Source organism: Myiozetetes cayanensis, unplaced genomic scaffold (genome assembly GCF_022539395.1).
Source record: "Myiozetetes cayanensis isolate MyiCay16 unplaced genomic scaffold, myiCay2020 scf32, whole genome shotgun sequence".
Classification (NCBI taxonomy): Eukaryota; Metazoa; Chordata; class Aves; order Passeriformes; family Tyrannidae; genus Myiozetetes; species Myiozetetes cayanensis.
The window spans coordinates 395,027-422,937 of record NW_026087544.1 but is presented as its reverse complement, the minus strand read 5'-3'; the positions used below and the strand labels follow the sequence as shown (position 1 = coordinate 422,937).

General features: G+C 53.8%; 2 protein-coding genes across 5 annotated transcripts; both read left to right on the top strand.

The window, feature by feature from the left end:
* The first annotated feature begins 186 nt into the window (after positions 1 to 186).
* SNRPC (small nuclear ribonucleoprotein polypeptide C) lies at positions 187 to 4,822 on the top strand. Of its 3 annotated transcripts, XM_050327089.1 has the most exons (6): positions 425 to 546; positions 701 to 743; positions 1,024 to 1,132; positions 2,360 to 2,449; positions 3,062 to 3,166; positions 4,450 to 4,822. In XM_050327089.1, the coding sequence occupies exons 1-6, from the start codon at positions 539 to 541 to the stop codon at positions 4,572 to 4,574; spliced, it is 480 nt and encodes a 159-aa protein (XP_050183046.1). In that variant the 5' UTR covers positions 425 to 538; the 3' UTR covers positions 4,575 to 4,822. The 3 variants fall into 3 exon arrangements, with proteins under 3 accessions (XP_050183047.1, XP_050183048.1, XP_050183046.1); XM_050327091.1 differs by lacking the exon at positions 4,450 to 4,822 and having other exon boundaries at positions 417 to 546; positions 2,357 to 2,449; positions 3,062 to 3,201; XM_050327090.1 differs by lacking the exons at positions 2,360 to 2,449; positions 3,062 to 3,166; positions 4,450 to 4,822 and adding an exon at positions 1,552 to 2,350 and having other exon boundaries at positions 187 to 546.
* A 357-nt stretch (positions 4,823 to 5,179) lies between these two features.
* On the top strand, positions 5,180 to 27,716 carry BLTP3A (bridge-like lipid transfer protein family member 3A). Of its 2 annotated transcripts, none has more exons than XM_050326850.1 (21): positions 5,180 to 5,306; positions 14,424 to 14,586; positions 15,348 to 15,386; positions 15,818 to 15,909; positions 16,111 to 16,300; positions 16,512 to 16,652; positions 17,231 to 17,401; positions 17,600 to 17,771; positions 18,095 to 18,181; positions 18,319 to 18,483; positions 18,960 to 19,102; positions 19,881 to 20,022; positions 20,285 to 20,478; positions 20,694 to 22,234; positions 22,453 to 22,640; positions 23,123 to 23,274; positions 23,363 to 23,510; positions 24,118 to 24,389; positions 24,766 to 24,874; positions 25,232 to 25,347; positions 25,752 to 27,716. In XM_050326850.1, exons 1-21 carry the CDS (start codon positions 5,263 to 5,265, stop codon positions 25,875 to 25,877), a joined length of 4,395 nt encoding a protein of 1,464 aa, XP_050182807.1. In that variant the 5' UTR covers positions 5,180 to 5,262; the 3' UTR covers positions 25,878 to 27,716. The 2 variants fall into 2 exon arrangements, with proteins under 2 accessions (XP_050182807.1, XP_050182809.1); XM_050326852.1 differs by lacking the exon at positions 5,180 to 5,306 and adding an exon at positions 9,013 to 9,318.
* The last annotated feature ends 195 nt before the right edge of the window (positions 27,717 to 27,911 follow it).

Sequence of the window (27,911 nt, the reverse complement as noted above, 5' to 3'; positions counted from 1 at the left end):
GGCGAGGGGGCGGGGCCTCGCGTGCAAAGCAGGTTCGGGCGTGACGTCACCGGGGACAGGGGCGGGCGGCCCCGCCCCCGCCGCGCGCTGCCTTCCATATATGGCGGCGGTCAGGGACAACGCATGCAAATGAGCCGCCGTGACGTCAGGCGCCGCCATGCAAATGAGGCTGCGCAACACCAGCCGGGAAATCGCCGTGTTTTTTTTCCTCCACAAAATGACGCTTTTCCCGCAGTTTTCGGCCGCACGAGGCCGTTCCGTGGCGGGGGACAGCGGGTGTTTCCCGTGAGGAGAACACGGAGGGCCCAGCTCTGCCCCGGCCGCGCCGCGGGCAGCACCAAACCCCCCGCGCTGCACACGCAGTGCCCGCGCTGCGGGGCCCGCGGGCGGGGCAATGGCGTGACCCGCAGGGACGGACGGGCCCGCCCACCGCCGCCGCTTCCGGGCACTACGGCGGCCGGCGGGGGACAAGCGGCGGCGCTGCGTGATTGCGTTGTGCGTGTGTGCGTCACTTCCGTGCGGCGGCGGCGGGAGCATCATGCCCAAGTGAGCGCGGGGGGGACCGGGGAACGGGCCCAGCCCAGCCCAGCCCCGCGGGGGGACCGGGGGGGACCGGGGAACGCGCCCAGCCCAGCCCCGCGGGAGTCCGGGGCTCAGAGCGCGAGGGGGGGCTCTCGGTAACCGGCTTTTCCCTCCGCAGGTTTTACTGCGATTACTGCGACACGTACCTCACCCATGACTCCGTGAGTACCGAGAACATCTGAATAAACCTGCCCTGGCTAAGACAACGCCTCGTGGCAGGAGCGCTGTCACCCGTGGTCTCCCAGCGGGGAAGGCAGCTGGGGGGCTCTCGGGGCACCTTCTACATAAACTGGGGGCTCAGCAGGTATCACACAGAGGTGTTGCGCATCGTCCGTGCTCTGGCTGGGCACAGAAACCAAGCTGCTTTGTGCTGATGAGTTGCCTGTGTTTAAAATCACACCAAGTCCTCAGTAATCTCTAGGTTTTCCTGATCTTTCCCAGCCCTCCGTGAGAAAAACCCACTGCAGTGGCCGGAAGCACAAGGAGAACGTGAAGGACTATTACCAGAAATGGATGGAGGAGCAGGCCCAGAGCCTGATTGACAAAACAAGTAAGGCCAATCCTTCCGTGACCCCCCTGCCCTCCCCTGCCTCTCCCTTGACTGCTCTTCTCTGCTCCCACCTCCACTCCTTCTCGCTGCCCTGAGGAAGTCATGAGTGGAAAGTTCACTTGGAGTCCTGATCTTGATCTCTTCAGAGTGGGCTGCCCATCCCTGGGGGAGCCCGAGGGCTCTGCCCACCCCCAGGAGCTGAGGTTCCCTGCCCAGGCTGGGGGCAGTGTCTCTGTCTGCTGGTGTCCCACAGGGTCACACAACACACTTGTGCTCCCTGGTGGTGACTCGTTTGTGTGAAGAGCACAAATAGGAATTCAGGAGATAGGAAAGCAGTTAAAGTGTCTGCGTTGTTGTTCTCACACACTGGGGTTGCTCGCCCTCCGTTCCCAAGGGATGTTTTTCCCTTGCTCTTAAAGGTGTGACTGAAGCACGTCAGCGTGTTCTGTGCCAGTTCCTGGGGCCCCCTTCCCCTTGCTTTCTTCTGAGGAATGGTTCTTCTCTCTGTGGAATACGAACACCAGACTGGCTTTGTGGCAGCTCTCCTTGGATCACAGGATATCTCCAGTTGGGAAGGGCCCCTCAGGATCACTGCCCCCACTCCCAGGTCCATGCAGGACAGCCTGAGACTAAGCCATGTGGCTCAGAGCATCACCCAGGTGCTCCCTGAGCTCTGGCAGGGCCGGAGCCATGCCCACTCCTGGGGAGTGTTCCAGTGTCCCACCACCCTCTGGTGGAAGAGCCTGTTCCTAAAACCTCCCATCTGGGCTTCCCCTGACGCATCCTCGTTCCATTTCCTTTTGCCCATTTTCCTTGTGATGCCTCCAGCCTTCCCACCTTTCGCTCTCCTCCTGCTCGACCCCAGCCTCTCGTCTCTGTGCCCTCCCCCCGTTCCTGCTCCCCGTCCCCCCCAGCCCGTGTCCCGTTGCCGTTCCAGCACAGCATGTCCCGTGGAGCGCTGCGGATCCCGCCGTGTGTGTGGCGTTCCTGTGTCCCCCTCGGTGCCTGGGGGGTGTGACCCCCTGAGCTCCCCAGTGCCGCTGTAACAGTGCTTGTCTCCAGGAGTGCCCGCAGGGACGTGTCCGGAGCCGGCTGCATGACGCGACGTTCTCTCCGCGGGGCATGAGCGGACGAGTCCCCGGCGCTTCCTCGGCCTAGTAACTGGTTTTTTTTTCCCTGGGATTCTTTCTTTCCTTTTTTTTTTTTTTCTTTTCCCCCCCAATGTAGCGGCTGCATTCCAGCAAGGGAAAATCCCCCCGACGCCGTTCTCGGCACCGCCTCCGGCCGGAGCCATGATCCCACCTCCGCCCAGCATCCGTAAGTCTCGCCTGGCACTTCGGGACTGAGACCGTGGTCCTCCTGAGACGTGTGGCTTGTGGCCTCCACTTGGAAAGAAAAGTCCTTTTAGCTTGAAACCAAGTCAAACATTTTGAGCTTGTGCTGCCGAGGTGTGGGGGAATCCTGTGTGGGGGTGGTCCAGCAGCACCCCAGTCCTTGGTGTTGTCTGATTTCGGGGATGCTCTGTCTGTCAGTAGCAGTGAGAGCCCCTCGATCTGTGGGGGCTCCCATGCAGGTGGCTCCATCAGAACTGTCAGTGGTGGGTGGGTTTGGGTTGGGTTTTTTAAACAGAATGATTTTGATAACCTTGTGCACGTGAGCTGGCAAAAGGCCGACAGCCCTCCCAGCCCCAAGTCCCGCTGCTGGGAGTGGCAGTTCCCTGCACTGGGTGTGCACAGCTGGAGTTGGCAGCCAGCACATTCCTCTTCTGGATCACCTGGCACCTGGAATCGGGGCTGGGAGCGAGGGAGGCAGATGTGAGGCAGATGTAAAGCCACCAAGGCCTTAGTAACGGCCGTGTGCTGTGGGAGTGAATAACTGCACTGCCTGTGGGTGTGGCTGTGTGCAGTGTGTAACTGTCTCTGTGTCCAGCTGGCCCCCCCCGGCCCGGGATGATGCCGGCCCCACACATGGGGGGGCCCCCGATGATGCCAATGATGGGCCCACCCCCCCCGGGGATGATGCCGGTTGGACCTGGTGAGTCTGGGATGGGGTGACTCTGTCGGGGTGCTGGGGGGTCTGGGGATGTGTCCTGACCCACTGGTGACAGCTGTCAGGGGCAGGGCTGGGCTGGGGGCTCACTCTGGTCACACCTCTGTCACTGTTCCCCCCCTGCATGGGGGGACATGCAACAGTCTTACAACCACTGGTTAAAGCCCCCTTACTCCTGGCTGAGAGTTACCAGCCCTCCCTGCACAGCTGAAATTCTGGCTCTGGGAAGCTGGAGCTGCTCTCCCTCTGCTCTGAGCAGTAATGTTTTAGGAATTTGGTATCCGCAGCTCCCAGGTTTTGCACAAGGGGCACGTTTCAGCACTAAATGAATTTCACTGTTTAAAATGTCTCAAGATAACGTGTTCTAGAGAAATAATGTACCTGAAAAGGCTTTTTTTTAGAACTGTAAAGGCAAACTAAAAGGTCTTTGATCCATTCCACTCCTGAGTTTCCTGGCATCTGAAGAATTCTCAGGGGATGTCTTACTGGAGCATTTCCCAGAACAGACCTACAGGAACACACACACGTGCACTGAGAGTAGTGAAGCGTCTTTGCAATTACTGTTTTGTGGTAGAAGGTGTTCTGTAAGTGTTTTTAAAGGCACAAGATAAGTGCACAGTCTGCAATATTCAGCAGCCTGGTGAAAATAAATGGCAAAGTGGGATAGAAACCATTATTTCAGGGCTGTGCAGCAAAGCTCCTTGTCTTCCCTGGCCGTGCTGTTTCCCGGCTGGAAGAGGTGCCCAGTGGTTGTTCGTGGGCACATGGGAGGGTTTTGCAGTGCTTTTCTCCAAACAAACCCTCCAGATCAGTAATTAAGCTCATGTGTCTGTCTCTCTTGTCACTGGAAATAACTTACCAGTGAATGTTGTCAAGGTGGGTGTATAACCTAGGAACTTGGTTCCTCCTCTGCCGACGGCTGAGCTCCTTCAGGGAATGGAATCCATCTTGGCAGCTTCCAGACTGGAAGTTCCTGGATAGAGGGAGAGAACCTGCCCACTGTACAGTGTGAAATTCCTCCCTGTGAGGGTGGGGAGGCCCTGGCACAGGTTGCCCAGAGAAGCTGTGGCTGCCCCATCCCTGGAAGTGTCCAAGGCCAGGTTGGACGGGGCTTGGAGCAACCTGGGCTAGTGGAAGGTGTCCCTGCCCATGAAGGGGGCTGGAAATAGATCTTTAAGGTCCCTTCCAACACAAAGCATTCTGTGTTCTGTGGTGACTGGGCAGTTGCTGCTCCCAGTGTTCTCTAACATCCCATCTTTCCCCGGCAGCCCCTGGGATGAGGCCGCCCATGGGAGGACACATGCCCATGATGCCGGGGCCCCCGATGATGAGACCCCCCTCCAGACCCATGATGGTGCCAACCAGGCCAGGAATGACCCGTCCAGACAGATAAAGGTGGAAATGGAGCTGCCTTTTCATATTGGGATCTTCTTCCCAAGGCAAATACCACAGACCCATGTCCTTGGGGTTTTGTCCTGGGTGTGTGCAGGGGCTTTGCTGTCACCTCAGCATGTGGCCTGGACACACCCTGCACTGACTGCTGGATGGGGTCTGGCTTTTGGGGCGTTCTTTTTAGTTGTATTACATTTTACCCCCCCAATGAGTCATAAAAATAACAATAAAACATTGATGTTGTTTCCATACGGTCTCTGAGCCTTGTTCTGGACCCTCCCCTGGGGAAGGACATAGGCGGGAAGTGGTGGGGGGGCAGCGGTGGTCTGTGCGGGGGGCTCAGGCTGACGGCGGGGGTCCCAGGGCGGTCCCTGGGGCTCCCGGGAGGTCCAGGTTCCCGGGGCCGCCCCTTCCCCGAGCGCGGCTGCGGCGGGGGCGGTGCGGGACGGGGGCGGTGCAGGACAGGGGGCGGTGCCGAGGGGGCGGTGCGGGACGGGGGCGGTGCGGGCAGGGGGCGGTGCGGGCAGGGGGCGGTGCCGAGGGGGCGGTGCGGGACGGGGGCGGTGCGGGCGGTGCGGGCAGGAGGCGGTGCCGAGGGGGCGGTGCGGGACGGGGGCGGGCGGTGCCGAGCGGGGCGGGCGGTGCGCGATGGGGTCTCTCCGCCCGCGGGCCTGACCCGCCGGCCCGGCATGGCGGGCATCATCAAGAAGCAGATCCTGAAGCACCTCTCCCGGTGAGGCTCCCGCTCCCCGCCCTCCTCCTTCTCTTCTCCCTCCTCCTCCTCACGGGGGTCTGGGGGGCGAGGGCCGGGCCTGGTCGTGGGTTTGGGGACCGCTGGACAGCGCCCTGGGGAGCTCCCGGGGGGGTGAGGTGAGGGTCGCGGGGGCTGCGGAGCCGCCGGGCCTGGGGGGTGCCCGGGGCTCGGGGGTGCCGGGCGGTGGGCCCGGCCCGGCCCTGCCGCGGGGTCCGAGCTCGGGCCGGTGCTCTGTGTCGGTGCCCGGTGTCGGGGCCCGGTGTCGGTGCCCGGTGTCGGTTCCCGGTGCCCGGTGTCGGTTCCCGGTGTCGGTGCCCGGTTCCCGGTGCCCGGTTCCCGCTGTCGGTGCCCGGTTCCCGCTGTCGGTGCCCGGTTCCCGGTGTCGGGGCCGGCCCTGAGCGGGGCAGCGGCGCTGAGGTTCGGGAGGCGGGTGGGGAGCGGGGCAGCCCCGGCAGAGCCCGGGCGGGGCCGCAGCGGGGGCCGCTCGCGTTCTCGTTCCCGGGGGTTCAGGAGCAGGTGCTCCCTGCGCGGGGCTCTGTGCGGAAACGCTCGGGGCGGGCCTTCCCCCCTGCCCGCCGTGTTGTGTCCCGGCCGCGGGATCGCTGTCACGGACCGACAGGAGCCGGGTCGGAGGGGGCAGGGGAGGGCACAGCACCGCACTCTGCTTCTCCTCTGCGCTCTCCGAGCTGCGGGTGGGCAGGTCCTTCCCGTCTTTGCTGCTGAAAACGCTCGGGTGAGGAGCGAGGGGCCCGGAGTGACCTGTGCGGGCTCAAGGCTGGAGCGAATCCTGGCCCTCTGGGGCTGGAGCTGAGTCCTGGGGGTGTCTGGAGTCCCACACCATCCCCACACCCCATGGGCTCGGTGCAGGGTCTGTGTGCTCGGGGTAACCAGTTGCTCGATGCTCCAGCTCCCCTGGCACTGTCCTAGACAGAGGGTGATGGAGTTGCTCTGGGCGCTGGTTTAAATGGAATTCTGCGTTGGGTCTGGGATTTGGACATGCCACACCTCTGAGTTTTGTCTTATTCCATCTCGCACCGGTGTGTCACATTCAGTGCAGATTCATCCTTCTGGTCAGGAGGCACTGAAGTGTTTATACCATGGGGAGGTGGGTGAAAGCAGTTCTTAATGGAGGATGGAACAGAGCTGGACTTTATCCCTGGGTGCTGCTCCTGTGTGTGTTGCTTTTATGGACAATTCTCTTTCTGTACATAATGCACTTTTGCTGGTGCTTTTCCTTAATTTTGCTTTTTGGTCTCCCTTACCTTGCGCTGTTACAGCACTTTCCTGCCCCCAAGTGCCCCTTTTTCCCTCCAATTGGGCCTGTTGTTAATGTTCACCTGTGTCTCCTTTGGGCAGTTCCAAGGAGGACAAGGAGTCCCAAAACATTCTGCAGCTTTGCCTGTTTGCCTGCTGGGCTTTGTCTCTTGCACAAGGATTGTGCATGTTTTGCAGAAATGCAGTTCAAACACAGTTTAATGATATATAAAAAAGATGAAGCTGTTTGTTTCCTCTAAGTACCTCAGCTTCACCCTCTCTTTGGGTTTTCTTTCAGCCATGCTCATTTGCCTGGAAGAATTTTGCTACATGAATCATTAATCTGCCTTTATTTTGTGCTCACATTTGCCTATGAAATAATTCATTGTTCCTCTTGTTGTGTCTCCATTTGAAGTCAGTTCTGCACGGGGTGTGTTTTTGTTCCCTCTCTCCATGGAAATTTTCAAGGAGCAGTCAGGAGAGGGGCAGCAGGATCAGGGAAATGTGAATGAGGTCTTTCACCCTCCCGTGCCGGTGATCCCATGTCACGTGTGTGACCGGGTGGCCGTGGTGGCGATCGGTACAGCCGGGCTTTGCTCACTTGTGAAGGTATTTGGGAAGGCTCAGCCTGTGTGTGCTTTAGCAGCTTAAATTCCTAGAGCAGGAGAATCTCAAAAGTTGCGGAGCTTTCACCATCTGTGCCTTTCACTCCTTTGTCCTATATTTAGCTTGGAAAAGCAAATAGACTAGGTGGTTTCACTTCTTGCTGCTTCCAGGCAGGCACAGTGCTGGTTCTCAGGGAGAGTGTGTGGAACCAACATCAGGGGCTCCCTGTGAGGCCCTGGGGATCAGCCCCTCTGCTGGGCGGGGGGGCCCTGTCAGCTGCCTGGGCATCGGCTGCTGGTTGTGTGTGTGGTTGTGTTTACCAGCCTGTCATTACTCATAGAAGCACATCTAATGCTTTAAAATAAAACCGGTGAGCTGCCTTTGCCTCTCCCTGGTCTTGTTTGAAAGTAGCTTCTTCTCACTGTCTTTTTTCTTTAACCAGTGTCAGTGCAGCCACAGCAGATCCTTGTTCTCAGGGTGTGACAAAGGCTGTGTTTATCCACAAGTCCACTGCCCCAACCATTCCATATACCACGTCTGTGTTTGAGATCTCAGCACTGCAGTGGAAACCCCTGCCAAAATTACTTTTATTTAATTGCACTGGGGAGGTTTATCCCCTGCTGCCTCTAACAGCTGCTTCGTGACGTTCGCTTTTGGTACACGTGTTGAAGCGTGTGAGCTTGTGGAGTACCAGGCGTCCAACAGCACACAAGACATGGCTCTCAGAGGAAATGCAGTGCAGTCCTGCTGCTGGGAAGAGATAAAAGCTGGTGTCAGCAGAGGTGTTGCCAGAGAGGAAGACCAGCACAGGAAACGAGACCTGTTTGCTGAGGAGAGCGCAGAGCTGGAGCCGCTGCTCCGGGCAGACGTGTAACAGATGTACACCACAGAAATTAGGGGATATCAGGCTGTGGATTTGGCAAACTGTCCTCAGGACAGTATGGAGCCACCTTTTTGGGTAAGTAAGATGGGCTTTAGAACAGAGTTTAAAAAAAGTGCTGGAGAACAGACCAGTGGAGCTGCCTGGGAGAGTGTAACACTGAGGTCCTTGTGAGTGTAGGTCAGGTACTTGGCCAGGAGAAACAGCCTTGTGCAGCTCCTCGTAATAGTGCTGCACCTTAATGGAGCTTTCCCTCTCATTCCCAGGGATTGGGTCGTACATCCCTTTTTCCAGGCGAGGTTGCCTTGCTTTCTTGCCTCTTCCATTTGCAGTTGCACCAGTCCTTGCAGCTGATGAAGCTGCTGGGAGTGGGTAAGTGAAGAGCTCGGGAGGGCCCATGATGTATCTTTAGTTTGTTCCAGATCTGTTTGGCAGCAGAACTCGTGGGTGTCGCAGCGTGCGCTGAGCGGGGAACGCGTGGGCTTCTGGGGGCTGCTGTTTCCCAACTGGGATATGAGGGTCTGGGAATCCCTTCATGACCCTAAAGATACCTTTGGCATTACCCCTGCCATGCAGCTGTGCTTCTGTGCCAACACAGAGATCTGAGAGCTGGCTCCCAGACCCAGCCCTGCGCTGTGCCCGAGCCCTGCCTGTTCCGCGGTGGGCCTTGGAGCTCTGTGCTCGGAACTGTGAGTCCAAAGGCAGGAATGAAAGACAGAAGCAATTCTTGAGCCAAGAAGATGGCATTTGGTCTCTTCTGTTCAGGAATCATTAGGATGGGCTCTGGGGCTTGCACCGGGCAGGTCAGGCCATGTCACACATCCTTTGCCCAGCACAGAGGGGAGGGGAATTCTTTGAGTCCAATGAATGCTTTTTCCCCTCAGTTCTTCGATTTCTTGCCCAAATGCTGCAGTTTGGATGTCACTGGAGGAGAGCAGAGCCTGAGTTCCTGTTTGCTGTGTTTGCTTCCCCCTTGTCCTGACGTGTTTTGCAGCATCTCTGCGTGCTCGAGTGCTCTGCTGCAGCTGTGCCCTTGCTGCAGTCACAGGATGGCACATGCAGCTCCTGAGGGCTGCTGGACACCCTCCGAGTTTGGAAGAGCTACCACTGTAAGAGACATGTGCTTACCATCAACCTTCAGGCTTCTCCCAGCCTCCTGACCTTGATTATAAATTAACTGGAAGCAATTTAACGAGCATGGTGGGTAAGGAGGAAAGCAAGGAAACCGCATTTGGGAACGGCCTGAGGAAGGTACAGAAGCATGAGTGATTTTAGGCAGCAAGAACCCTGCCTGGGACAGAGGCTTTTCGCTAGAATTGAGACCAAGTTTGCAATTTTGGCTTTAGCTGCTTTAATATCCTCCTTGGGTGATGAGGGAAATTTTTGTGACGATCTCTAAGATGATCATTTGCCTAAAATAGCTGTTGCACCAATGGGAAGTTCATGAAACCACAGAGCTGCCAGCAGTTAAACACTGATAAAAACCCCTGTTCCTTCCCCGTCTGCAAAGCGCCTGTTCCCGCCATTCAGCGGGGGCTGTTGGGCCAGGTGACGGTTCCTTTGGTGCCCCCGAGCACACGGTGGGGTCCAGAGCATGAAGCAGCTCGTGGCAGGACACCGTGAGGCAGTTTATGAGAAAGAAGGACTGTCAGGTCCCAGCAGTGGCTGCACCAGCACCAAACCGCTGGCCTCGAGCTGTCTCTGAGTTCTTATGTGCTGTGCCCAGCAAGGCACAAAAGGCTGGATGCAAACCCTTTATCCATGTCTTCATTTGGAAGTTTCTTATTTTCCCAGTACATTTTGATGGCTTTTATTACTTTTAAAAAATTTAATATCAAGGAATTTTAATATCAAGGCAAGACACAACCCCAGCTATGGGTAAAGTAGCACACATCTGCCACTGCTTTGTTCAAGACAGGATGGGAGAAGGGAGTGGGCACAGACCAGACGTGACATTTTCCCTTCACAGAGAGTAACCTCTGAAGTCAGGGTTGTAACCTCTGAAATCAGGGTTGCTGTGCTGCTCTTCGCCAGGGGAACTGAGTGGCCAGTTTTACAGAGCACGTGTCAGCTGCTGGGTGCAAGGCACTTCCAGACACTTCCCCTTGGCTCGAGACACGAGTGTGCCATTTCTGGAATGCTGAACAGATGCTTGTTGCAGCAGAAATAAACTGCACTTCAGTAGCTCAGGAGGAGAATGTGACTGGAGCTCTGTCACGGCAGCTTTGGGTCTGCAGAGCTCTGTGTGGAACCTCTCCAGAGCCCTTCAGCCTCTGCCATGGGAAGGGGCTGTCAAAAGGACTCTTCTCATTGCTCTTGTAGTGCCTGAGCCCTTGCCTCCTCTGCAGCTCTTCAGCTGAGTCTGAATGATGTAATAACCTGTTAGTTTCTGCAGGCTGGGAGCAAGACTGCAGACTGGATTGCAGGACGAAGAAGTGGGGCTTTGGACTAGTGCATGTATTTTTTGTTTCTCCATGGTTTTCTTTTGTGTATTAGTATTTGCTTGAGGTTTAGACTTGGGAAATTCCCTGGCAGCTGCTGAGGGTTTTCGTTCCAGATTTGGGAGCATGGGGCAGCTGGCATTTAAACTTCACTGAGTGTCCAGCTGAGGAGCTAGAAATAGTAAAGCAGCCCCTCAGCGAGGTGGAGTTCAGCCCTTGGCAGAGACCCAGCCTCTCTTCTCCTCTCAGATGGGTTCGTGGTTTGCTTTCCAGGTCTCCCAGTACCCGGTGTGGTGCTGGTGGGTGTCGACCCAGGAGCACACCTGGTCTGGAGTGTCTCAGCATTCAGAACCTTTTGGAGAAATTTCTGTTCAGAACAAGAAAGTGTCCTTGAGGCCTGAGGGAGGGCTGTAGGAGGAGTGAACTGATGTCCTGTTTTGTGTAATGATTCAGACTCCTGTCTTATCTGCTTGGAAGTGCTGAGTTTTCCCCTGCAAGTTTGACTTCGAATTGACATCCTAAGCCTTTTTCTCTTAGCCATGTTGTATTGCAGTAGGTAACACGTAGCCAAGACAACTGATTACTCATCAGGATGTTTTGTGTTTGGCTTTGGGTGGCTGAGAGGTCCAGCCTTTCATTCAATGCAGTTGAAGGCTGGAAAAACAGAAAGCTGATAATGTGAAGCCATCAGCAGTGACCTGTGTGTACAGGGCTGTGAGTGTGCCTAAATCCACCCTGATAAGGAGTGGGACAGGCTGGTGTTGGGCATGTGGGAACAGTTTGCTGTGTGACTGAAGCAGGAGGAAGCTGATTGTGCTGGGACCTCACTGTCCACAGGGGAAGGTGTTCCTGCCTCCCGGGATATCTGGGGCACACAGAGCTGTGCACAGTGTGCAGCTGGAGATAGAGGTGGTTGTAAATGTAGTGCTTTCTGTCTCCTAAACAATTGGGTGGTTTGGTGTTGATTGGATTCCCTTAAACTCTACATGGGTTTGTGATAAGTGGGGTGATACCAACTCTGCTAGATCTGGGCACCATCTCGTGCTGTGCAATCATCAGTCCCATCCTCTGCTAATTCAGCGTGTTTCTCTTCCTGCTCTGCAGCCCTGTCCTTGTCTGCAGAGCAGCTGTGCCTGCTGTCAGGCAGTGGGTCCTGCTTAGAGCAAAGCCTCGAGGAAGTAAAATGGCTTTTCTTTTTGAAGAGGCTTTCATTTAGCTCTTCCTGCATGACTTCGAGCCAGCTATTTTTTCCCTTTCTACAGAAGGGTTGATCACTTGCCCAGTTTTATTTCCTTCGAAGTTATTTTTCAGTTAATCCTCAGACGTGTGTTGCAGTTAGAGCTTCCACTGTTGCCTTCCTTGAGAGTAGCCCTGATTTGGGAAGTCACTGACCTGTTCTTTCAGCAGTTCTGAACCTTTTGTTCAAGTGAACCTGCTCTGTGGCTCCTGAGATAAGAAGTTTGATCATGAGGTGAAATGACCTGTCACAGAAATTTTTGAATTGTAGAAGGTCTTCCCAAGGAAGATGGAAATCCCACTAAATGCCCTGTTCAAAACCAGACCAGGCAAGACTGGAAAAGGTTTTGGGAAGAAGCAAATCTGCATTGGTCAGAATATAGCTGTTGAGGTTTTTTTTTTCCCATGTCCAATTGCTGTCCTTTTGCCACAGTTACTTAAATTACATATCTGTGTTCCAAATCAAAACAGAAAATCCTCATTTCTTCCCTTGCTGTGACTCTTGTGAAGGCAAGATCCTGGTTCTGCAGCCGTTCCTGGGCCCTCAGCATTGCTGGGCTGATTTCACATGGAGCTCACCAGTTCGTGCCTTACCTGTGTTTGGAGGGATTTCCCAGCTTCCCGCAGCTGTGGCTGCTGTCACGAGCCATACCCTCACTTCTGCCAAGAGATGGTGCTTGTCATTAAGCAAAATCAAGGTCACTGGTGTACAGCTAATTAGTTCTCCCCTGTGCTGGCCATAGTGGTGAAGGTATCAATAGAAATGCACGTGTGGAGCTGGGAGTGGTGGCTGGAGAACCACGGGGAGGAGGCTGAGGCAGAGACGCTTCCTTGACTACATGAGAAGAGGGTCTGTGTGGCAGCAGGGTGATCAGACATGGATCTGAGGAGAAGTTTTATGATTTCAGATGTCTTCTGACATTGTCTGTCTATGCGTTGCTTGGTTGGAGACAGTGTGGCGAGACAGCTACAAATGTAAATGTAAATTTATTTATGACTCTGGCCTGGCTTTGGGCCAGCAGTCAGATTGGGCCTAACTCCCTGTTGCAGTCAGTGGGTTTGTGGCCTCTGGATATGCAGGCTGAGGAATGGGGCATCTGTTTTCAGCAGTGACATCGTGTTTTTATATATATTCAAGCTGATAATTAAGCAAATAGATTTTCAGGGTTGACTTTTGCCAGGGTAATCCCAGTAGGCTCTAAAGGAGTGCTGCCCTGTGAGTTTACTGGCTCAGTGCTGCTTGGCTTCTGTTAGGCTTGCAAAAAAAACCAACAAAAAAAGTGCCAATATCCTCCCGTGTCAGTTTTCCCAATAGCCACTGTTTTCATTCTGCTTTCTCTGAGCCAGCAGTCCCTGCTGCCAGGAGGATGCTGTGGCTGAGGTGAATGGAGTGAGCCTGCCAGCAAACATCCACCTCTGTCTGAACTTGCTGCTCCTCCTCCCCAGAACTGCCCAAGGTGGCTCCTCTTGGGAAGCAGTGGAGACCTGGCACGTGTGAGCTCCAGGTCTGCAGGAACTCTGGAAGGAGTTCTTCTGTAGAGTCTGGTAGCACTGGTGGTGGTTTTGGTACCTGCTCAGCAGGATTTCTGCAGCCTTTCCCTGGAGATGGTGACAAATAGTTATTTGGTTTAGCTGGGTCGTGTTTCATACTGGGCTCTGCAGTGTCCTGTTTCACAGCCCTGCTGTTCTTCCACTCTGTGCTGGTATTTTTGATACGCCTACACACTAAATAAAAGTGATGCCCTGGATCAGGCATGTGCTTGTGCTTTTCCTCTGCATTACCAGCTGAAAGCAGCTTCCCCTCTGAGCACGCTTATCCCGGGATGAGAATCTGAGCCCAGGGGCTGATCCCTCTGTGCAGGTGTGAGAAAGCTGCTCTGCACCCACCCTGAGCTGATCCCTGCCCACAGCAGCCTGGGAGCTTAAGGGCTTTGTATCACCTACCTGTCCAGGCTGTGTTTGGTTTATTCCTAGTACCCAATCCCGAGTGGACACGATGCCATCAGCTTTCAGCAGAGCTGGTTCTCTGACGCAACACAAGGATGCTCTTGTTTGCCTCTGGAGGTGTTTGCTCTAATTCTCACCCGTGTCTGGGGTTGTGGGTGCTCACAACAGGACTCCAAGCACTAATCACACACTCTGTGTACCCCTGCAGCTCCCAGCCAGCAGAGCAGCTGCTGGAACTCACTCTAGAATATGCAGTTTCTTGCTGAGAAGTTGGATTGTCCTCCACCACCCTCCTGGGTGTATTTAAACACTGATGATCCTTTGCTTTCCTGGGTGAAAAGAATCTAGAGAATTAAACTGCTCACTGCTGACGTCGTAGTTCTGGGAGGATAAAACTGCTGAGCTGTTGCATTTAGGCTTTGTTTTCTTTTGTTTTGTCCTAGTGCAGTTTTGCTGGTTTCCAGGATCCAGAGCTTTAGAAAGAACTTTCAGTTTCTCAGAGTTGAATTTGGTTTAAAACAAAAAAGTCCTTCAAATGTCAAAGTGTAGAGGTGTTTTTTTTTCTGGAACAAGCAACATGCCTGGGGTTTGAAAGTGTCAGAAGGGGTTTCAAGAAGGGGTTTCACAAAACAGCAAAGAGATTCTGGTATTAAAATAGCTCTGAAATGCTCCTGCAGTCACAGCAGCTTTGCTGGGGGCTGTTTTTAGAGTTTCCTCTTTCTTCTCTTGTAGGTTTACCAAGAATCTCTCCCCAGACAAAATCAACCTGAGCACACTGAAAGGTCAGGGGCAGCTGACCAACCTGGAGCTGGATGAGGAGGTGCTGCAGAATGTGCTGGAACTGCCCACCTGGCTCGCCATCACTCGTGTCTACTGCAACAAGGCCTCGATCAGGGTGAGCGGGACGGGGGGCTGTGCCTGAGGCCCCATTCAGATGTAAAGTTACCCATTCACGGGAAGGATCATTGAGATTGTGCACTTTGCACGCTGGACTCTTATAAATTCTTCCTGCTTGTACTTTTTAGAGCAGAAAGTGTCTTTCTTTTAGCTGATATGAACTGCCAGATTGCTTAATTGCAGTTGGTACTAACCATCGTTGCATTACGGGAATGTGAAAGTTATTAGGATGTCGAAGAGACTTTCTATGAAAGAAATAGGGTTCTACTCTGCCAAGTGACAATAAAAATGAGTTTGTCTTACTCATCTGATGTGCTCTGTTTTTAGAGTCAGATCTGCTTAGTTTAGTAACAAACGTTTGTTCTCCCTCCTACAAGAACTGCAGAGTGAGTGTTGCTGTATGGAAATAAAATGGAGCCTTTGGTTTGTGCACAGTCTTCAAAAGAGGTGCCTGACTTCCAGTAACAGCAGCAGTTAGGTGTAAACTCTTCAAGGCCAGGAATGTTCTCCATAACAGAATTTGACCTGCAGAATATCTATTACTCGTGACGATATCTGAGAGGCAAAAGCTCATCTGGGTTTGTAGATCTGATGTCTGGAATGTCTTGTCTGTGTCTCTGTTTGACCTGGATACAGTGAGACATTGTGGACATTTCTCAGAGAAATGGGGCTCAAAGTTTGGTCTCTGGTGGTTTCCTGCAGTTTCTGAAACTTTCCAATGCAAAGATAACCCTTGTAACCTCAACTTTATCTTTTCAGATCCAGTGGACAAAGCTGAAAACACACCCGATCTGCCTGGTAATGTTGCCTCTTGTCCCTTTCTTTTCTTCCTCAATCTTTGTAATCCCTTCTGCTTGAGAAAAATTCTGCAGAGGGGAACCATGAAGGGCTCAAATTTTTATTTGACCTGAGTCCTCCAGGCCCTTAGCACATGGGGAGCACATAGTCCTGATTGGCGACGAGTGCCCTCTCATGAGATCTGCATTTCACTGCAGGATGGAGCCAGATGAGCTCTCAGGGAAGTCCAGGACAACCCTGTGCCTGTTTTGTTGTTTGTTTTTCCCAGTTCTGGGGTTTTGGGTTACCCAGCGATCTGGGCACTGATGGTGTGAGAGCTTTAACACTTGAGACTCCTGGAGAGGCAAGAGACTCCAGAGTTGGTTGTCCCTGCTGGTGGGCTGTGCTGGAGGCTGGGTGTGGTGTTGAAGGCTCCCATTGTGTCTCTGCAGTACCTGGACAAGGTGGAGGTGGAGATGAGGACGTGCGAGGAGCCTCGGCCGCCCAATGGACAGTCCCCCATTGCTCTGGCTGCCGGACAAAGGTCAGACCCCGAGCCCTGTGGCTTCTCCCTGACATCCTGCTGGGCTGTGGGGGCTGCTGTTCTCCCTGAGTCACCTCCCTGCACGCAGGTTTAAGTGCCTCTGATGTTGCTTCTAAACCTTGGAGCCTCTGTGTGTGAGCCTTACCTGTGCCAGGCCTGTTGTCTGACAGGGGATGACATGGAGGTCTCTTCTCTTTGCAGTGAATATGGTTTTGCTGAGAAGGTTGTGGAGGGGATGTTTATTGTTGTCAATTCCATCACCATCAAGATTCACTCTAAGGCCTTTCACGCTTCTTTTGAGCTCTGGCAGCTCCAAGGCTACAGTGTCAACCCCAACTGGCAGCAGAGTGACCTGCGCCTCACCCGCATCACCGACCCACAGAGGGGAGAGGTGAGCACTCATCCTGCCTGTCACAGCCCCCCTGGGACCACCCCGACCACGGGGCGCCCAGGCCGCTGTCTGGGTTGGGTTTGTGTTGGGATCCCGGAGGAAAAGTGTGATGAGTGATTTTGTGTGGCCTTGTTTTATTTCACATCTTCTGAGTGGTTTTTACTAATCCTTAAAGTTGTGAAAATCTCAGTGTTTTTCTCCTCCCGGGCAGGTTCTGACGTTCAAAGAGCTCACCTGGCAGACACTGAGGATAGAAGCAGATGCCACGGACAATGGTGATCAGGATCCTGTCACTACTCCTCTGAGACTCATCACCAACCAGGGGAGGATCCAGATCTCTCTCAAGAGAAGGGTGAGAGTGTCCTCCATGCTCTGCAGGACACAGTCTCGCTGCCTGGTGCAGTGATGATATTTCCTCCCACGTTCCTCAGCAGCCCTTCTTTCCCTTCAGAAATGCCGAGCCCAAGCTGGTGTGTCACTCCCTGTTTTCTGTCAGAGACAGCTGTGTCCTTACCAAACGTCAAAGCAGTTTATTTCCCAGGGGAGGATATCATGGATGGAGCGAGTTTTTCAATCTGTTTGAACATCCCAAGGAGAGCTGTCAGCTCCGTTCTGGGAGTTGAAAGCCTGGCAGCCTGATTTTTAGCTGTCAATGGAAATGTGATGATTAAAAAAAAAAAAAGAGAGAGAAAGAAACTGTCTCCTTTTTTTTTTTCCCTTTTCTTTTTCCCCATTTTAAACCTGTGAGCAGTTTGCCTCCTAAAGAGAAGGTGTCTTTGACTACTTTGCACCTGAGAGGAGGTGCTGTGGACGTCCAGCCCATAGCATCTCAGAGGAGTTTCAGAGCAGCCTCCTTTCTTTCTCTGTATTACGAAGGCTCTGTGTCTGTGGTGGCAGTTTTTGAAGTCCCTGTCTCCTCGCCTGTTTCAGACCAAAGATTGCAATGTGGTGGCCTCCAAGCTGATGTTTCTCCTGGATGACCTGCTGTGGGTGCTGACAGACTCCCAGCTGAAGGCAATGATGAAATACGCCGAGTCTCTGAGCGAGGCCATGGAGAAATCTGCTCAGCAGAGGAAAAGCTTGGCTCCAGAGTCTGTACAGGTGAGTGAGTTTGGAAGTTGGGCTGCCAGGGGAAACAAAGAGATTTGCTCATGAAAACGTAAGAAAGGGAATCCCAATTCAGTTTCTATAAACTGATGCCCTGCAGGCTGGGAGATGGCATAAATTGCTGAAGTGCATTATAACCTCTCTGTTTTCCCCTCTCTCTCAGTTCTTACCGAGCTTGTCTCTCTCCCACAGGTCACCCCACCCGCTCCCAGTGCCCAGCAGTCCTGGGCCCAGCCCTTTGGGCCCAGCCCCAGCAGCATCGGGCAGTACTTTGACAAGCACGACATGAAGGAGTCCTCGTACCACCTGCTCATCTCCCGCCTGGACCTGCACATCTGCGACGACAGCCACGCCCGGGAGGCAGGTGGGGAGAGCAGCAGCACAGGAAAGCATCACCCCAGGCGGTGGTTTTCTGTCTTGAAGGGGGTTCGAAAGCAATGGGGTGCTGCAGTTTGGGATTTGAGGTTCTAGGTCTGGTTCTTACCATATAAACTGTAGGCTGGTTGTGTTCAGGTGTCCTTGCCTAGGACAAGATTTTGATACAGCTCTCTAAAGATGGTCCCCTGATCCTGGCCACAGTGTCAGTCAGTCAGTGGTGGCAATCAGAGCAACGTAGTTGTGATTTCTCCTGGATCAGGACTCAGATTGCAGGGCTGACCATTGTTTTCTTTGTTCTGTTTCCCACAGGTGCTTTGAAGCATGGGATGCTGGGAGGTGCCATCCAGCTGACCTTCAGGAGGATGGCCTTTGACTATTATCCTTTCCACAGGGCAGGTAAGGAGCCTGTGGCCTCACAACTTGAGGAGGGGGATAAAAAGAGAGTTTGAAGAACAGTCCTCCTCTTTGGCTCCAGGCAGAACTAGAAGAAAGGAACCTCAGTTTTTAAAGCCAGGATGTTTGCTTTCCTGCAGGAGATGCCTGCAAGCATTGGGTGAGGTACAGTGAAGCAATGGAAACACGGGGACAGTGGGCAAGGAAGTTGGTCAGTGAATTTCAAAGCAAGATTGAGAAGCTTTATGAAGAAATGGACCCTGCCTTTGCCAGGACTCCACTTTCCCCCTTCAGAAAGAAACCAGGTAATGGTGTTTAATAAGACTAGTGAAGCAGGAGATGCTACCAATTTTGCTCCATCCAGCAATATCTCTGGTTGCCCCTCCCTAGTTGAGTAGGCTGATTTGTTGATGCAGAAATCCATAGCACTCTAAAAATCATAAATATAATGTCAAAGGAAAGTGACTGTCATCCTGGGGTAGCTCTGCACAAGGATGGATGGGCTTATTATTGAGTTTCTCTATGAGTTTATAAGGATGAAATGAAGTACTTAAGACCTGGCTGAAGAATGTGTTCTCTTGCCACAGAGCAGACTCATCTTTCACAGTGTTCTTCCTTCAGAAGTCCTGAGGTTTTTTCCCTGCCCAGCTGTGTTCATCTGTTTCTAATTTTGGGGCTGTTCATTCTGCTCAGTAAGCACATGGCTGTCGGTGCTGATGGTGGAGTTTGATGCAAAGGAGGTGACTAAAACCCTGCTGGTTCTGCTTGTCTGTCCCCACAGACGCCCCACAGAGCCCCCACAGGAGCCCCCCGGAGAAAGGCCGGGCCCCTCCCACGAGTCTGCCCCAGCTCCGGCACCCGCCCTGGCACCGGCTCCGCTCCAGCTGCGTCGTGGTGCGCGTGGACGACCTGGATGTGCACCAGGTAGGGAGCTGAGCAGGGTCTGGAGATGTCCATGGCATTTTTAAAAAAGGAATTTAATCAGATATGATTGAAATAAATCATTCAGATCCCACCTCGTCCGAGACAAACCGAGCCCTGCCCAGGGAGCCCAGATGCCGTTAGGATGTTGGATGTTAAACCTGTAACCCAAGTATGAACTGCTGGTAGTTTTCATGTTCAGAGGAAATTGCATAAACACAGGTTTCTGCCCTCTGTTCATATCTAAGCTTGCACCAAGCAGTAGGCAGGCCCAGCATAAAAGATCCCATATCTTTGAGAAGTCCATGAGGATGTGGATTTTTGACCAGAGGATAAGTCCTACCTCAGGCTTTCTTACTTGGGACAGAGCATCCCTATCCTGGATCAGGCCCTACATCCATGTGCCCTGTAGCCTCTCCAAGAGCAGGTTTTTGTGCCCTGTAGCCTCTCCAAGAGCTTTTTGCAGCACCAGATACTCCAGTGGACTCACCAACGTGCTGCTGATCTTGCAGACACTATAATAGATTTCATTCTGATTGCTCATGTCACCTAATTCTGCTTGTCGTGGCTCTTACTAGCAGTGACAGGAGACATAAAGAACTGAATTTCCTCAAAGGAGAGGAGCTGGCAATATAAGCAGGTAGAAGAAATTTTTATTTTTATTTGAAAGCAGTTTGATGTGTAAGTCAGGTGGATTGAATACAGGTGGCTGTGGGGTTACTGGGACACTTGGGTTTACCATGTCTGAGTTCTGCACAGCTACATTCTGTTGTGCTTTCAGGTTTCTACAGCTGGGCAACAAAGTAAGAAACCCTCCACCTTGGTTTCATGTAGTAGAAAATTCTTCAAACTCCCTGACCAGGTGTCTGCAATCCATATTGAATTCACAGAGTATTACTTCCCAGACAATCAGGACTTTCCAGGTAATACACCAAGGTTAGCACCTTCTTTCATAAGTTTCCTTAAGAATCATCAGTTCTTAGTTGTTTAGGTGTGTTAACCCCAGATATTCTCTGTCCATTGTTGTTAGTTTCCTGATGTTTGCCTCCCTAATTTTAAAATTTCTTTTGCCTGTGGGAAGGTGGGATAAAGTTTATGCATTGGTGCTGTCAGTGCAGATTCTGCACTGAGCTGCAGAGACCTAAGGGGCCTTTTCTGCTCTTATTTATCTGTTCCATGTTCTAGTTCCATGCCCAAACCTGTATGTGCAGCTGAACGGCCTGATTCTCACCCTGGACACAGCAAGTGTGCTCTGGATCAACCTCTTCTGCCTGGATCTCTATCGCAGCTTGGAGCAGTTCAAAGCCATCTACAAGCTGGAGGACTCAGGCAAGCGTGACGAGCACGTTGATGTCCGACTGGACGGCTTCCGCCTGAAGGTACCGTTCTTTTCCTCCCTTTCCCTGCCTTCACTGTTCTCTCCCTGTTGTGGAAGGAACACGAGACCAGGACACAGCTGGAGTCCACAGTGAGGAAACAAGTGCCCTGCCTTTCCTCTGTCTGCCCCTTGTGTTGGTCTCGTTTGGTCTGTGGGCAGTAAAGCCGGTGCTCAGGTTCTCGTGCAGATTAGGCAGTGTCTCTCTTCCCCCTGTAGCTCAACATCCCGGTGGAGAAGAAGGTCACGGACCATCGGGATCGCCCGCAGAGCCTCTGCATCGGCACGTCAGAGGTGACAGCCACCAACACCCGGCACGCCCCGTCCTGCGGCTGCCAGGACCTGCAGAGCCTCTTCCGCAAATTCGCGGGCTCCGAGTTCTTCCACGCCAGCTACACCGAGTTCCCCCGGTCCCAGGGCAGCTTCAGCCTCCTGCACACCCTCTTCCTGCGCCACGCCTACCACGTGGATGACAGGCCTCAGAAGCAGCCAGGCCTGCCCCAGCTGCTGCACAAACCCTCTGCCTCTGCAGATCTGTGGTCTCTGAATTTCACCGAGCTTTCCCTGGGCTTCGAGGGGGCTGAAAGCTCCAAGGGCAGAGCCCTGAGCTTTATTGACCCTTTTCCCCTTTCCATTTGGGCCTGCCTGCCCAAGAGGTGGAGGCAAGCTCAGATATCTAAACGACAGGAACTGGCTGCCTCTGAGGTGAAAATCAAGCCTTCTGCCAGCTTTAGCAACCACTCAAAGAATGAGAACCTTTCCAGAGAACACAGCATTTGGCAAAGATCAAAGACTGACCAGGATCTGAAGAACATCTACAAGGCCCCAGAGACAATGGATGTCTTGGGAGAATCTGACTGTGAAGTTGATGATGAAGTAGACAGTGAAGAGCTGGAAGCCTCTGCTGATATCCACGTGCTCATGTCCTCATCTGTTCATGTCAAAGTTCGGCTCAACCACTACCAGTACTTGGTGCTGCTCAGGATGAAGGAGGTCCTGCAGACGCTACAGGAGCAGCTGGCCCAAGACACCCAGGAAGTGACTGGGTGTCCTTTAGATCCCATGTCTGCTTGTGTGGGAGTTATGTTCCACAGTGCTGAAGTGGCCCTGCTCATGAACCCTGCTCCAGGGTCTGTCCTGGAAGCCAGATCCCTTGACTCAGACACAACCAGCCTGATCGAGTCCGAGCTCTCGCCTTCAGACAGCAAGGAGGGGCTGGTGGCCGAAGAGAAGGAGCTGAAATCAGAGAGCAGCTCAGAGAAGGGAGTGTGCAGCAGCTCGGAGCTTCCAGAGGACAGTGAGGTCGGGAATACCAGTGCCAGTGTCCCGCCAGAGTCACTCTCAAGGTCTGCGAGTGACGGAGCTCTGAGTGCAGCTCCACGTGGTAAGGGCACAGAGGAGAAGGGCTTGATAGAGGAAGCACATGAAGCCGTGGAAGCCCTGGTTGCAGAAAGACCAGCAGAGACCAGCAGCCAACCTCAGAGCCCCCCTGCTCTCCCTTCCAGCCCGACCTTGGACGCACAGCCCTCGGGCAGCGGAGGCGTCGCCCTCGACGTCCAGGCAGAGCTCATCCCCCTGAGGAACATCGAGGTGGAGCTCTCCAGTGCTCTGCACATCACCAAGGATGCCACGAAGGAGGCTCTGCACGTGACGATGGACCTCACCAAGGAGGCCATGTCCCTCACCAAGGACGCGCTGAGCCTGAGCCGGGACAGGATGGCCTCCACCATGCAGAGGATGCTCTCCCTGCCCCCAGCCAGGTGAGCAGCACAGGCTCCCGGGATGCAGGAGGGGGAACAGAGACTTAACTGCTCCCCTTCTGCTTTGGGTTGGAGATGGGTTAAGTCTTCACCTCCTGGAGCTGGTCTGAGGACACTAAAGTCTGACTTGCAAGAGGTCAGAGTCCAGCCCAATATCCATTTAAGCTGCATGCTCAGCTGTCTGCCTTTATCACTGGTTTGTGTTGGTTTCTTTGTAGGGATTCCGTGCCCAAAGCAGAGGAGGGAGCAGTGACCCCGGGCGGGGGTCGGATGCGTTTCTTCTCCATGAAGAGGACCCTGTCCCAGCACTCCTTCGATGCCACGTCCGTGGATGGGAGCGGCCCCGAGGACGGGCTGTCCGTGGACAGCGATGGCAGCGACGGCTTCGTGATGCTCACAGACTCTGGTACAAGCCCTTGGCTTCTCCTCTGCCCTCCTCTCCCAGTGATGAACAGCTTTGTGCTGTGGGCAACCCTTCCATGCTGTGTTTGTGTGGAATCGCTTTTGTTACTCCTTAATTTTGAAGGTCATCACCAGTTCCTCCCAGTGGCTCCTCCTTTCTTTGAGACGAGGAGTGTAAATGAGGGGGGAGGGTGACCCTGCACATAACAGCGATGTCCTGAGACCATAGCAGAGCAGGGGCTGTAACTGGAGGGGGTATGGAGTGTTTAGGAATGGCTTAGGAAGGGCTGGTTGGATATAGGGTACTCTGGACATCTTTCACTTCAACTCTGTATTGCTTAAACTCATCACAGGAGCTGGAGAGAGTTCTCCAGAGGATGGTATAGGCTCAGAGGCCATGAGATCCAGGCAGATGCTGACATCAGGACTTCTCAAAACCAGAAAAAGAAATGGAATCGAGTTGTTTTTGCTGTTACTTCATTTCAGAACCCAGCTTGGACCCTCTTCCCTCGAGGCAGCTTCCCCAGGCCCACGGTGACACAGGCAGCAGGACAAGCCTGATGGCCGAGGATGAGGGTGGATTGTCCCCTGAGGTGAACAGCTCCACATCCCAGAGTGAAGACCCCAGCCTGCAGCTGGTCAGTCCTGTGCCCTGGCACTGGGGTTCTGTCCCTGAGGGGTGCTGGAAGTTTGTTGTAGTCAATGAGCTCTTGGTGGCTGTTTCAGGTGTCTGTCCTCGTGTTGAAGATGAATGAGGTGAACTGTGGCATAGAGGCACGAGGGGATGATTTGTCTGTGGCTGTACAAGTGATGAACGTGGTTCCAGAGCAGCTGAACAACGTGGGGATGTGGCAGTATCTGCGTGGCTACGTGGGTGAGACACTGCTCTGGGACTCAGCTGCTTTTACAGCTGTGCTCTTAGAACTGGCTTTTACACCAGCCTTGCTCGGGGAATATTCCATTAACTGGGACCTCAGTGTTTGGGGTGGTTAGGATTGAATACAACTCACTTGTGAAGGTTCAGATCTGGCATTTCAAAGATGTTTCCCAAATGCCTATGCAGTCAGGCTCTGTGGGGCTTAGTAATCATTGATTGGGGTTTTTTTAATTCCTGCTAGGATGTATGAAATGAATTAAGGGTGAATAGAGCTATCTAGGGAAACCCTGAATTTATTCCTGAACTGAGAAAAATGCTTTTGGTCTAGGGTACCTCCCCAGGGCTAAACTCGAATTAAAAAAACCCAACCCAAATCCAAAAACAATCAATCCCCCACCCCCCAAAAAAGATAACTCCTGAGTAAACAGACCCCAAAGCAGTTCCACCGTGGATTCGTTTCATGTGAGAGATGAGGTCAGCCTGAGGTCACTGTGAGCCTGGCTGCTCTCTGCACCTGGACAGAAATGGGCTCTCCAAGATGCCCTTTCTGGGTTTAGAGCTGGCTCGTGGTGCCCCGCTCCGCAGTGACTCCTCTCTGCTCCAGCTGCAGGAGCCCCGGGTGCGGAGGAGCCTGCGGGCCCCGTGCCCAGCCCGCCCCAGCCCGAGCTGTGCCTGCGCCTGGAGGGGGGTCCCGGCGCCGCCGCCCGCTCCCCGCTGGCCGAGCGCAACGGCTTCCTGCGGGTGCTGCTGCGGGGCTGCCACACCCAGCTCTGCATGTCCTCCCTCACCGGCCTGGGCCCCTTCCTCGAGGATGAGATCCTTCCAGAGGTGATCCCCATGGAGATAGAGGTTGTGGATGCCAAAATCACCATGCAGGTGAGTGTGTGGGGAGCCAGAGATTCCCCCCGGGACGGCAGCCAGGGCAGAGCTCACTTGGAAGATTCTGCTTGGGAAGGGACCCCGTGGGATTGCCGGGGGCCTCTGTAGAGCTTCTGTTTTCCTGAGGCTGGCTTTGCTTCTAAAAACTGCCTTAGGGATGAACAGGGAACCCAAGGGAACTGTTGATTACTACTCACATGCAGCCCTGCTCATGCAGCCAGGCCTTTCCGTGGGGTGGGTGCCCTCGGTGAGCTCTGGCAGTGCTGCTGGTCAGGAATGCTGCTCCTGAGGAGGGTGCAGGCAAGGGGAATCCTTTCCAGAGGGCCAGAGCTGTCACAGCAGTTCATCTCCTCTCTGCTTTGTGTTTTCCCAGGATGACAGCCCCCGGGTGTATCCCACCTCCCCTGGCCCTGTCCCCATCACCCTGGCAGTGGATCACGTTGTCGTGAGGCGCAAGGATGACGGTGTGTTCTATCTCACAGGTCAGCAATGTCCAGGAGCTGGTTTTATTGTCCCTCTGCACCCCCAGGCTGTGCTGGAGGAGACTGGAACTGAACGGTGGTTGCTGCTGGGAAGGATGGGCTCTGGGGTGGGAGCAGTCCCTGCCTCTCTTTCCTAGTGTGGGAATTCAAACTTGGTATTTCCTTGAGCACACACAGTCAGGACCCCTTTCTGCCTCTTCCCTTGTTTTAGTTTCTTCATTTTAAAATGAAAAAGAGAATTTTGTTTCCCTGCTTAAAAAGGGGAGCGGAGGGAGAAGGAAAAAAATATGATTCTTTTTGTGCCAAGAGCCCTGTTATGTGGATGTCCACTCCTGAATGTGTTCTGTTGCTTTCCAGCTCCCCAGGGGAAGGAGTCACTGAAAGAGGAAAAACCTGTGTCAGTTCCTGAGGGGCAAAAGGCCCCAGCAGAGCCTGTCTTGGCAGGCCCAGCAGCAGGAGCACATGGGCTGCAGGTGAGTCACCGCTGCCTGTTGCTGTCTGGACAAGGAGCGAGCTGTCAGGGGGCTGGAAATTCTCCTTGGCCTTCGTGTGTTTGCAGTCCCTGGTGGGTGTGGTGAAACTGCAGGCAGAGGCCCAGGGGAGCAGCGTGGGCCTCCTCTTGTGGGTGTTTTGAGGAGTGAGGGCACCTTGCCCAGCATAAACTTTCCTGTTCCCTTTTAGAAACCTGGTTATTTTTTCTGATTGGGTCCATCTTCCCACTGTGTCCAGTTCCTTGTTAGAAAAACAGGAATCTTGCACAAAGAGAAGTTGTGTCACACCATGTAATTAATCTCAAAAGCTCCTGCTCTGGTTCTCCTCTGAGCAGGTCACTGTGCACCTTGGAAACTCTGCCTTGTTTTCTGTTTGTCTCTTGTAGCTAAAGCAAGTGCCAGAGTTGCAGAGGGAGCTGCAGACCATGAAACTGGCCCTTGCAGAAGCCAACATGGACAAGGCTCATCTGCTGCAGGAGATCAGGAAATACAACCCCCTGTTCCAGCTCTGACAGTGCCGGCACTGCCAGGGAGTGGGGACCAGCACCAGCACCACCAGGGCAGGTTTGGTCACATCGCTGCCAAACGGGTCTGACTGCAGGGACGGAGACAGCTGGGACTGCAGAGGACTCGGGAGAGGGAGGGAGGCCTGGCTGAGACAAACAGGGAAGGAAGGAGGAGTTTTCTTTGCTGTGTTCTGGCAGTGCTGCACTGAGCAGGGCACTGCTCAGCCTGCCCACACAAGGTCAGATGCTGGGGGGACACCCTGTGTCTCCTCATCCTTTCAGCCTTCACCTTCCACGGTGACATCTAGAGAGGGTCCGTGTTGGGGTTTCTGCTTCTTTCACTCTCCCTTGTTGTGTTCTTGCCCAGTCCTGCTCACCAAGGGACATGGCAGGAGAAGGGAGGTCACTTCAGCACCTGGGGAGTGACAGGACCGGGGTGGCAGAGGGCTCAGGGCTCTGCTGGCTCCTGGAGACTGGGACAGGGGTGCAGAAGGGATTTCCCCCTGTGGAGTGAGGGGATACAGCTCACTATCCCCTCAAGAACAGGGTCAGGATAGTAAAGAAATCCCTTCAGATTTCTTTTTCTACCAGTAATTCCTTGTGTGGAGACAGTGTATCAGACCTAGTCCAGTTCATTCTCACTTAATCCCACAACATTTGGCTTTATTGATGCAGAAAAACAAAGGAATTAATTGTTTAAGTTTACTATCAAAGAACAGGGGTGAAGGAAGTTGGTTCAGTCTCAGAAGGAGATGGCCTGTGTAGTTTTTGGGATGCACGTTCTCCTCAAAGCTCTGTGTGCCGGAATTCCGGCGGGGAGGGGGAGCAGCTGTGACCCCTGAAGAAGGAGCTGCTCCTGCAGGGCCGTGGGGCTTTGTCAGCACCCAGCTCCTGCCTGGGGGAAATCCTTCAGCAGGGCTGTTGGTCTGTGGCCAGAGGGGGCTGCCTGGGGTGGGACACATTCCAGGCCTGTTCCCGAGAGGAAAAGGCACCTGAGCCGGGTGTCAGTGGGCACTGCCCTCCCTCAGCAGTGAAGGCAGTGCTGATGTGTCAGACCCCTCTGCAGGGAGTAACTTGCTGTGAGCAGCTCCCAGAGCAAGACAGGAGCTGACAGAACCTCTCCAGATCCAGGTGCTGTTGGAACACCCCCCTGTGAGCACCCCAGAGCCCACGAGCAGAATTTGGACTTTGCTTTGCCAAACCTTTGTGCTGCTCCCTCTCCCCTGGGGAGCAGGAGCTCAGACTGCTTGCCTGAGGTGGAATGCAATGGTATTCCTGCTTTTTCTTCTCTAATTGCTTGAAAAGGGGAGGTTTCTCTTCTGCTTTTTCAAATTTTCATGACGTTTTGTTTGAGTGGGGAATGAGTGGGGTGCAAAGGGTTTGTTCTGCCTTGGTGCCCACCTGCAGGGTCCCACAGCTGGGGCCAAATTGTTTACAGCCAATTTCTTGCTCCAGCAACTCCAGTCAATGGGTTTATTGAAGAATTCAAGCGTTTGCTTTGCTTTGAAGTCCCAGTAAAAAGGACTGTAACCCAAAACCCACAGGCGTGGGAGGACAAAACCTCCGGGATCTCCATGGATCACAAGTAGCAAAGTTTACTTTGTGGAGCCCCTTATTTAAGGACTCACCCTCTGTTCTGGTGGGAGCCCATGGAATCCTGCCCACCACAGGTGCTGTGGGAGAGCCTCAGCACCTCCCTGGGGCCGGAGCAGCCCCCAGGGCGGATGTGCAAGTCTGAACTTGAATTTGAGTTGTAGCCAGTATTGGAACTTTGTTGCAGTTTGTTTCCACTGCTGCATTTATCGGTTCTATGAACCAGGAGCAAAATTAAACTCCTTAACCTCCTTCCAGGCTCAGGCTTTTTCTCCTCCCCTCTCTCTTCCCCTGCCTTCCCCACCGTGCGGTTTTTGGCTTTGGAGGCACAGCTGAGCCGTGACTGCAGCGGCCCCAGCACCGCCCCAGGCCGGGAGCAGCTCCAGGAGCACCTCGTGGGGGGCTGAGGCACAGCCTGGTCCTGCCCTGCCCAGCACACAGCGAGTC

Bases quoted from the DNA above. Each gene is read 5' to 3' on its own strand.
- SNRPC (XM_050327089.1), top strand. The intron at 744-1,023 runs GTGAGTACCGAG...GATCTTTCCCAG, and splicing joins CGTACCTCACCCATGACTCC to CCCTCCGTGAGAAAAACCCA. The intron at 1,133-2,359 runs GTAAGGCCAATC...CCCCCAATGTAG, and splicing joins GAGCCTGATTGACAAAACAA to CGGCTGCATTCCAGCAAGGG.
- BLTP3A (XM_050326850.1), top strand. From the start codon at position 5,263: ATGGCGGGCATCATCAAGAAGCAGATCCTGAAGCACCTCTCCCG. The intron at 18,182-18,318 runs GTAAGGAGCCTG...GCTTTCCTGCAG, and splicing joins TTATCCTTTCCACAGGGCAG to GAGATGCCTGCAAGCATTGG. The intron at 23,275-23,362 runs GTCAGTCCTGTG...TGGCTGTTTCAG, and splicing joins AAGACCCCAGCCTGCAGCTG to GTGTCTGTCCTCGTGTTGAA.